General features: G+C 44.5%; 1 protein-coding gene across 1 annotated transcript in view; it reads left to right on the top strand.

Moving 5' to 3' along the window:
• The first annotated feature begins 3,959 nt into the window (after positions 1-3,959).
• The window catches only part of LOC114922577 (receptor-type tyrosine-protein phosphatase kappa-like), a 219,853-nt gene continuing 213,415 nt past the window's right edge, over positions 3,960-10,397 (top strand). The window contains exons 1-2 of the mRNA XM_029284186.1: positions 3,960-4,008; positions 4,092-4,214. Of these exons, the coding sequence (XP_029140019.1) occupies positions 3,960-4,008; positions 4,092-4,214 (172 nt within the window). The remainder of the gene's footprint in view (positions 4,009-4,091; positions 4,215-10,397) is intronic.

The following is a 10,397-nucleotide window of genomic DNA, read 5'->3' as shown; positions in this document are numbered from 1 at the left end:
GTTGCAGGCCGAGTTCGCAGCAAGTGTGTCAATGGTAGCGCCACCAATGCGAATGAGGGGATAAATTGCCGGTAGAAATTGGCAAAACCCAGAAAACTTTGTAGTTGTCTACGGGTTTTTGGCGCTTGCCACTCCAACACACTCCGCACCTTATTCGGGTCCATTTCCACACCTGCTGCCGAAATCCTGTACCCCAGGTAGTCAAGCCGGGTCTGGTGAAACTCGCACTTGGACAGCTTCACGAATAACTGGGCGTGCAGTAATTTGCTCAATACATCCCGCACCAAGCGGATGTGTTCCTCCCGTGTCTGGGAGTAGATGAGTATGTCGTCTAGGTAGACGAGCACCCCGCGGTATAAGTGTTCATGCAACACCCCATTTATCAACTGCATGAACACCGCAGGGGCTCCTTGTAGCCCAAAGGGCATTACTCTAAACTGATAACTGCCCAACGGACAGTTGAAGGCCGTCTTCCACTCGTCCCCCCGTTTTATTCTCACCTGGTAATACGCTTCACGAAGATCTAACTTCGTGAATATTTTTCCCTTGGCCAGATGTGCTAGGAGATCTTTCATCAGCGGGAGGGGGTACATATGCTCTACACAGACTGCGTTGATCCCGCGAAAGTCCACACACAGTCGGAGACCCCCATCCTTCTTCTCCTGGAACAAAACAGGAGCCGCTATCCGAGAGCGAGCGGGCTGTATAAAGCCTCGTGCTAGGTTTTTGTCGATGTACTGTCGCAGCTCTCGGAGTTCCAGGGGTGTCATGGGGTACATTCTGGGTTTTGGCAGTTTAGAACCGGGCAAGAGCTCAATCGCACAATCGGTGGGGCGATGTGGTGGCAGAGAGTCACACTCCCGCTCGCTGAACACTGCAGCGAGATCATCGTATTCGGCGGGGAAAGCAAGGGCGCTCCCCTTCTGGGCTGCCTCAGATCCCGCTATGGCCTTTGGGGCTGTCTTGGACCCCTCCCCCTTCTGCTTGGGCTGTTCCCCATCAAAGCGTGGTGGCTGGGGCCCGACCCCCAGGCGTAGGTGACGATATCCGTCTGCCCACCACATGGTTGGAGTCCATTTGTCCAGCCATGTTAGTCCCAGGATTACCTCCTCAGTCATGGCCGGTACCACTATAAACCAGAGGAGTTCCCAGTGACTACCCATGTCCATCCGTACCGGTTCTGTCACCAATGTGGCTGGGACTCCCCCCAACAGGGACCCGTCAACCTGTTCGAAACGGATAGGAGACTCCAGGCGGGTCACCCTTATCCCCACCTTCTCCACCACCTCCCTGCTGACCAAGCAACGGGTACAACCCGTATCGATCAGGGCCCGGTACNACCGCAGTCTTCCCGCCGCTTGCTGGAAGTCTCTGACATATTGCCTAGCTGGCCGGCCCCGTTGCCGTAAACCTAACACCTCCGCCTCCGCCCGCTGCACTCTGGAGGGGTCTTCAAATCGGGTCTTTAGGGCTTCCAGGAACAGACCGATGTCCGCCAGCTCCCTGGCGTGGTCACTATACAGGTCCGCCGCCCAAGCCGCAGCTTCCCCCTGTAAGTTCGCGGTGACAGCCACCACCATCGCCCAGTTTGACGGATATAATGTGGTAAAACGGTCCAGGTGGCTGAGCACATGGCTCAGGAAAATCGCTAAGCGGTCAGGATCCCCGTCGAATGTCACGTTCAGGGGGGGTGGGTTCCACAGCACCGCCTGAGGCCAAGGCGCCACAATAGGATTGCCATACTGGTCCCCAGCTGGGGGCGCGGCTCGACCTCCCTCTTGAACCCCCCCCCCAGGGTCCTGTGGGGCTGGATATGCCTCTTGACTGTCTGGATGGGTCCGTAACCGGAGCCCCGGCCTGGCGGCCCTGTCTAGGGCGCTGTGACCCACCGCCCAGTTCCGTCTCCGGTTCCACCATAGAGGGGGTGAGCCTGAACCTTGGGCTGGCCAACTGGAACCTAGATGGCTCAGCTGGTTGCTCCACCCCCGCCCTGGGCCTCGTGGGGGGTGGTGCCAGATAACCCGTCTCCCCAAACTGGTCCCGAAGCACGTCCAAGGTATACTGGCCTGGAGCAGTGGAATAACTCCACTCGTCCTCCTCATCTCCTGTCACCCGTCGCTCCCTCCAGCCGCTTAACGCTGGTCCCGAAGTCACCACTGGCCGCTGCTCCCCTGCCTTGGGCTGTTGTAGGGCAGAGCTCAGCCACCACTCCCCTGACGCAGCAGCAGACGCTGGCTGTGGGGTCTCCACCCCGGCCTCCGCAGGCTGCTGTAGTCTTTCCTTTGGGCGCACCACAGCTTCCGTTTCCTCCCTCACCGGTGGAACAGCTGTCTCGCTGACCGGCTCAGCCGCGTCCCCAGCCGATGCCGCACTTGGCTTTCCCTCTGCCATACCCTCGGAGCTAACCGGACGCCCGGAAACACCACAGCCAGTTGAGAGGTAGTTTTTGGTGAGAGTTAACTTAATGTTAGACCGTCCTGGCTTGTATCCAAATCAAACGCCAGCAGACAGGAACGGTGAACCAACAACACGTTTATTCAATGTTGAAGTAAAGTTAACTCTGGGAACTGCTTTCCCGCAGCGTGCTTTATACCCCTCCGCCCCGCCCATCCCGGGCCCGCCCCGCCTAATACCTTCCCCATAGTCAGCCAGTTCCTCCAGTGGAAACACCTGGGAATTGTCAGGCCCAGCGTCCATTCAGCGTTTGTTTAGCTACTCGCCGCCCATCGGCCCCCCGCCCCCTGCAGATACCGTTCAGCTGCTTGCCGCCCCGACGATGTCCCAACGGCCCCGCCCCTTCAGGCCCCGTTCGGCTGCTCGCCCCTTGCATTGGCAGGCGGACCGCAACTCGGCGCCGCCCGATGACGTCCCGATGCTGTCATCCCCGTGCAGCAGCTCGCCCGTTCAGCCGCTCGCCCGGCAGACCGCAGCCCGGCGTCGCCCGATGACGTCCTGATGCTGTCGTCCCGACGGCCGGGTACCGGCGAGGGGCCAGCGGATACCATGCGGCACAGGAGCAGAACGTGGGGACGGGATGCCAGGGGGTGAGGGTACGTGTTTCCTCCGATCGGGCGCAGCGAGGCAGGGCGGCGATTCCAGGCCTGACACCTGGGATTTTATTATATATTCCCCTTGACAGAATTCAAATATTTGCATTTGCCTATTATTATTTCTTGTCTATAAAATGCTTCTTTTGCTGAGACCTTTAATGGGTTTGTAACTATTCCATATAGGTAGTACTCAAACTTACAACAGTTCATTTAATGACCATTTGAAGTTACAATGGCACTGAAAAATGTGATTTACGACTGTTTTTTTACACTTATGATCATTGCAGAATCCCCATGGTCACATGTTCAAAATCTGGACATTTGGCAACTGGCTCATATTTATGACAGTTTCAGTGTCCTGTGGTCATGGGATCCCTTTTTGCAACCCTCTCATAAGCAGAGTCAATGTGGAATCTAGATTCACTTAGCAACCATGACAGCTGCAGTGATTCACTTAACAACTATGACAAGAAATGAGGCAAAACTCACTAAACAAATGTCTCACTTAGCAACAAAAATTTTTGGGCTCAATTGTGGTTGTAATTCGAAGACTACCTGTATTCGCAATATGGTATGTCCAACATAATTATTTTTAAAATCAACACTAATCCTGACTTTATCATAACACAGCCTGAAGCTGGAGAGTCACACTAGTCTGCTTAGCAAATTCAGACCATAATTTGCTGGTACTATTTGCAGCTTCACGACTTCCAGTTTTTCATCAAAGATTTCCTCTTCTTCTTTGTGGCATTGTTATGCCAATATTACTTCATATATAGCCTTTCTGGGTAATAGCAGCCACTCGCTAGATTCTAGAATTATTCTTTTGCTAAGGCTGGAAGAGGCAATTTGTGAAAGAGAGAAAGGCCACATCAAAAGATGCTGACTGCCCTAATTTGCTGACAAGAAATGACGAATGACGATTTTCTGCTTCAGAGGCTCACTGAAGGAAACTATAGTTTGACCAAAAAGCTGTGTTTTTTTTTAAAAAAAATATGTACATCTAATTATATAATTTGCTTTTTCTTTTCTTTCTTTTAGGAGGTTGCACCTTTGAAGATGGCCCGGGCCCCTGTGATTATCATCAGGATCCCTATGATGATTTTGACTGGGTCCATGTTAGTGCTCAAGAGCCTCATTACCTCCCCCCTCAGATGCCTCTTGGTAAGTATCCAAAGTGTTGATAAAAACAGATATTTTGTGGGATGTGACTGGATGCATGTTTTGTGCCCGCTCTGTTTAACTTGAAAACTGTTCCCCGGGGAACAATATAGTAGAACGAATGAGGTTGCGATAAGAATTACCTGCATTCTCAAATGAAAGAAGATATAATGTATTTAACTGGATAGGCTTCTAGATCTAGCTTTACTATAAATATACTGTATGCTTATTGTACCCCACTTTAACAGAATTACAGTAAAAAAATAACCTACATCTGTTTACACCAGCCCAGACTTTTTGAGCTAGCAATACACTGACTAAAACAATTACACTGCATGTCAAGTTCAGATTTGTTCTTTCTTTTATCTTATAAAAGACACTGCAATACTCGGCAGCATAAAGATTCTACTTTTGCACTATAATTTCCCTAATTTCCAAGATTTGCTAGTGGGGATCATTGCTTACATAACCAAAATGGGCACTACCCATGAGCAAGACCCAGGTATGGATGGGAAAAGGGGAAAAGGAGTATTGAGTTTCCAGTGAAGTGCTCTATGACCCAGAAGCTGGAATTGCTGGAATACTGAGCAATAGTCTTGCATCTTTCCAGATAATAACACTATGAGTTAGTAAAGAGAGCCTCTAACAATTTGGTGTTTACCCAGTTGGGATGATTTTAAAACATTAGACTAGGACCAAACAGGCTAAAGTCCAGATTCATCCTCAGCCATGGAAGTTCACTTGGAGACATGGCAGTCCCTGTTTCTCAAGCAAACCTACCTCATAGAATTTTGGGAGAGAGAATACTATATATTTTTCCTTTAGTTTCGGAAAGGAAAGTAACATAGTAGTCAAACAAAATGCTTGGCAGAATATTCATTTAAGTCATTCCCATTCAAATTTCAAAAATAAAATACAGTAAAAATTAGCTGTTACCTTCAAAGCAGGTAAAAACAAAATAATTAAAGCTGTTGCACTCAGACGTTAACAAAAAAAATATGTGACTGTAATTTATACTGCACAAACTCCACAGCAATGAAAGAATATGTATGCTTGATATCCGATAGAACGATTAACTGCAACTCCTAAACTAGGGATGGGCAAAAGATTTCTGCCCTACAACACTTATTTTAAGTGTTGTATGTGTGAAACAAAAACACAGTTTTGACAGTTTGGTTTTGAAGTTGAAACAAAACATGCCGGTTTTTTCCCCCAAGCATGAAACAAAGCTTAGTTGTTTCAAACGGCATTCTTTGGATTGTTCTAACTGCTCAGGACACTGATTGGACTTCTTTTGTGGATTATTACTGGATTGCTGTATGCATTTTTTAAAAAAAAATATTTTCAAGCCAATTCTAATCCTGTTGGCAGTTGATTTTGACTGGATGGGGAATGTGGGAGTGGAGTGTTGAGAGGAAAGAAGCAGTTATCTACATGCTTGGCAGCTTGCCTGGGAATTTGTCTCTCTCTCTTTTAAAGTGCTATATCGAACTTCATGTAAATGGTTAGATGAGTTACATCTGTGTTGTGCTAGGCTTTATTTTGCAGGCAGGTAATATGAAGTTCGGCAGGCATGATTGTACTTCTTGCTCAGCTGTTGTGTAAATTTCAGAAGTTCTAAGTACAATGTTGGTTTGGTTGATTTGCTAAGTTTGTGTGTGGTTTCTGCACTGTTTGCTTGCTCTTGTGCCCTGTTGGTGCTGAGCTTCAGTGTGAAAGATTCTGTGAAATGGGGCAGCACTGACAAGCCTTGGCATTTGTGCGCATTCTGTACATGTTATTCAGTCTTGTTGAAATGTACTACATTCACTTGCATTTAAGAATCATAGCATGTTGCTCCAAAAAGTGTAACTGCAAAGAACAATACTGTTACTTTTCTTGATTTGTATTTGGCATCTAGGCTGCCAAATACCCAAAACACATTAAATCCATCATGATCTTGTTAAATGATGTGGCACATCCCGAGAAAAAAAAATCACCAATTTTTTTTATGTAATGCAGAACAGTTGAGATAACCTTATAGGGAATATGAGCTAATTGAAAGGGAATTTGAAAGAGATTAGGTGTTCTCTTTTGTCTTCTAATCTTTTTGCCTGAGCAATTCAGAGAGTTTGCATAAAATGGAAAGCCTTGTATCTATTCTTCCTGATAACAGATTCGAGACAGATTTTTCAAAGAGTGAAAGCAAAGTTGTGTTCCCATTGATTCTTAAGGACAGCAGTCCCCAGCCTTTCTGACGCTAGGCCAGGGGTAGGCAACCTTGGCTCTTTTATGACTCGTGGACTTCAATTCCCAGAATTCCTGAGCCCAGCCATGCTGATTTCAGAAGAAAAATTATCTTCTATGGACTGGGAGGGGAGGGGGGAAAGGGATGTTCCATTGATTAATTGTTCTAACAAGTTTTGAAAAGTATCTCTGCACTTTTCTACCTGGATAGATAGGAAAAGGCATGCTTGATTTGGCAGTTGCAGATAGATGTTATAGTGCATTCAGAAAGTATTCAGACCCCCTTCACTTTTGTCAATTTTGTTATGTTGCAGCCTGATTCTATAGTTGTTCATTTTTTTTCTCATTAATCTACACTCAGTACCCCATAATGACAAAGTGAAAACAGAATTTTAGAAATGTCTGTAAATTTATTAAAAATAAAAAACCTGAAATATCACATTGGCATAAGTATTCAGATCCTTTGCAACAACATTTGAAATTTAGCTCTGGTGCCACCCAGTTCTCTTGATTATTGCTGACATGTTTCTACACCTTGATTGGAATTGACATGTGGTAAATTAAATTGATTGGACGTGATTTGGAAAGTCACATACCTCTCTAGAGGAGACCTCACAGCTGACAATTCATAGTGTAGCAGAGCAAAAGCCATGAGGTCAAAGGAACTGCCTGCAGAGTTCAGAGGCAGGATTATTGCAAGGCACAGATCTGGGAATGCTACAATAAAATTTCTGCTACACTGAAGATTCTTAAAAGCACAGTGGCCTCCATAATTCTCAAATGGAAGAGGTTTGGCACAACCAAGACTCTTCCAAGAGCTGGTCACCCATCAAACTGAGCAATTGGGGGAGAAGGGCCTTAGTAAGAAAGGTGACCAAGAACCTGATAGTCACTCTGATTGAGCTCCAGAGATCCTGTGTGGAGATGGGACAGAGTTCCAGAATGACAACCATCACTGCAGCCATCCTCCCTGGGCTTTATGACAAAGTAGCTAGACAGAAACCTCTCCTCAGTGTAAAACACACAAAACCAGCTTGGAATTTGCAAAAAAACACCTGAAAGATTCTCAGACTCTGAGGAACCAGTTTCTCTGGTCTGATGAAACCAAGATTGAATTGCTTGGCCTCAATTCTAAATGTTACATGTCTGGAGGAAACCAGGCACTGCTCATCACCTACCCAATATCATCCCAACAATGAAGCATGGTGGTGGTAGCATCATGCTGTGGAAGTGTTTTTCAGCAGCAGGGACTGGGAGACTGGTCAGGGTTGAAAGAAAGCAAAATAGAGCAGGATATCCTCAATGAAAACATATTCCCCAGCACTCAGATCCTCAGACTGGGCTGAAGGTTTACTTTCCACCATAACAGTGATCCTAAGTACACAGCCAAGACAACACAGGAGTGGCTTAGAGACAACTCTGGGGATGTCCTAGAGTGGCTTGGCCAGAGCCCTGACTTGCACCCTAGTATAGAACATCTCTGGAGGAACCTGAAAATGGCTGTCCACCGACAGTCACATCCAACCTGACTGAGCTTGAGAGGATTTGCAAGGAAGAATGGCAGAAAAGCCCCCAATCCAGGTGTGCAAACCTTGTCACGTCATACCCCAAAAGACTCGAGGCTGTAATTGCTGCCAAAGGTGCTTCAACAAAGTACTGAATGGAGGGTCTGAATGCTTATGCTAATGTGATATTTCAGTTTTTTTATTTTTAATAAACTTACCGACATTTCTAAAATTCTGTTTTCACTTTGTCATTATGGGGTACTGAGTGTAGATTAATGAGAAAAAATGAATGTCAACAGTTGTAGAATCAGACTGCATTATAACAAAATTTCCTAGTCCAAATCACCTTTTCATTTTTCAATCCAGATTTTGCAGTACCATAATAGTACTGTAATAGCTACCTTCAAAGTGTAACAGTAGCATGATAGGGAATATTATTGATGTAACAATGAAAATAAAGAAATAAACAGCCATACATTTGGATTATTGTATATATACAATATGCTTGATTACAAAAATACTTTATGTTTAGGGCAGTGGGGAAGGGTAGGAAGAGAAAAAGAGGGACTTTCTGATTGTTCTTCAGTTTGAATACTACTAAGATTCTGATTTATGGAAATGTTTTCATTGTTAATTACTACTGTGGACAAGATAATGAATAACTGAAGAGGTGCAGCCTAGATGACCTTGTCTGTTCACCTTTGATAAACAGCACAATCGGTACTTTCTCGACAGACTGATATGCTGAACAAAATGAACGCTTCTGAAATTCAAGTTCATTTTTCAATTAATGGGATATTAAATAATTAATCATGCAAAAGGAGGAAATAAAGGTCAGGATTACTTTATTTTATCCCTTCAAACAACTTGCAGCTATGTAAGGATGGAAAAAGGGACCTTTGCACTACAAAATTAATCCTACCTGCTTGCAACACCACCATCCATTTTCTTGTCTACAGTTCTCTAATTAATTATACTTAAAAGCAAGCACTCGTTCACTTTTATAACTAGCAATTAGGCTTTCACTTTTATGTGGTTCCAATTGATAAATGGTTGAATGCTACACTGCATCTTCCTCATTAAGTTCGACAATGTAGTACGGATGTATTTAAACCAACCCTTGTCTCCTGGGTGATTGCATGAGGTGCAGTGTTGTTCCAGAATGTGAGGAGAAATAAGTGTTTATGCTGAATCAGCTTCCTCTGAGCTAGTGAATCACTGTCAAATTATTGGAAATATCAGGTTGGATCCATAGTGATGGTCTGTTCCTGTTAACATCCCCCGAGCAGATGTTTACGTGGAATGTTTCCACAATTGCATATTTGTCCCTTTTAACTGGTCAGTGTTCCACCTCCCCCCCTTTTTTTATAAAGACAATTGATTCTGTGTTGCTGAAATCATAGACCAACGCAAAGGTAAATAATTAAAAAAAACCAGTTTATCATTTCACCAGCATGTAGGGAGATAAGTGATATAATTATACATGAACACATTTCACACACCACTTTTAAATATTCTGCTTGATGGACAGGCAGTCCCTATCTCGACCCTCAATGGTGTGTCTGGAGTCTTGACAGTCGCAGGCAGTCATGCATACCCAACATCACAATTTCTCTTTCTTCACTCTCCTCCTTTTTTGTTCTCTTCTCCTGCTTTAAAATTTTGATCCTTAGTGGGGAGAAGCTACCCTTGTAGAAGTAGCACTGCATCAGGCATCAAGTATTCTCAGGAACATTAGCTTCATTTCATGCTAAGGACACACTGATGCCAGATTTTGTTATCCAGTCTGTCAGATATTGTTAAATTAATTATTGTGTTGTTTGATTGTTTGAGTGCCAGTATTTGTTTCCTGGCTTCTGTGCCAGTTTTATTGGATTGATTTGTGATCTGCTGTCGGAGCTTTCTTTTGTTTTATGTTATACCATGCCTCGGTGATGGCGCATAAATACATTATTATTGTTATTGCCTCACCTTACCTCTGATTCAGTGACTCAAGCCAGCCATTTCCCTCTCCTCTTTCTCTATCATGTTGATACAGAGTTTTGGCTTGCTTTCTTGAAACTGTCCATACCTCTAGGCATTGGCTGGAAGTTATCTCCTTGTCCTTCATTCCAGCCACCATAAGAAATTCAACCAGAGATCCAGACTCTGAGTAGTTGCAGAATTGTTGACATGCATCATTTCACAATTTCAGGGAGTTTTTAAATGCAATTAAAAAATGGATACACATTTGAAAATCGATCTGGAACCTTTATCTTTTATTGATCTGACGACCCAGTTTAAATCACAATGAAAAGGGGTGATCATTTATGCTTATAATAATTTATTAAAAAAGTAAAAATACTGATATTTTAAAATGCAGTATCCCTTTTATTATAAATAAAATTATTTCTTTTAGTTGTGGCTTACTGCTAAGAATACAGGTAGTCCTCATTTAATAACAGTTTGTTTAGTG

This window comes from Protobothrops mucrosquamatus, unplaced genomic scaffold (assembly GCF_001527695.2).
Source record: "Protobothrops mucrosquamatus isolate PMUCROS unplaced genomic scaffold, P.Mucros_1.0 scaffold416, whole genome shotgun sequence".
Lineage (NCBI taxonomy): Eukaryota > Metazoa > Chordata > Lepidosauria > Squamata > Viperidae > Protobothrops > Protobothrops mucrosquamatus.
Note: the sequence above shows the minus strand (reverse complement) of the source record. Positions and strands in the feature narration are given on the sequence as shown.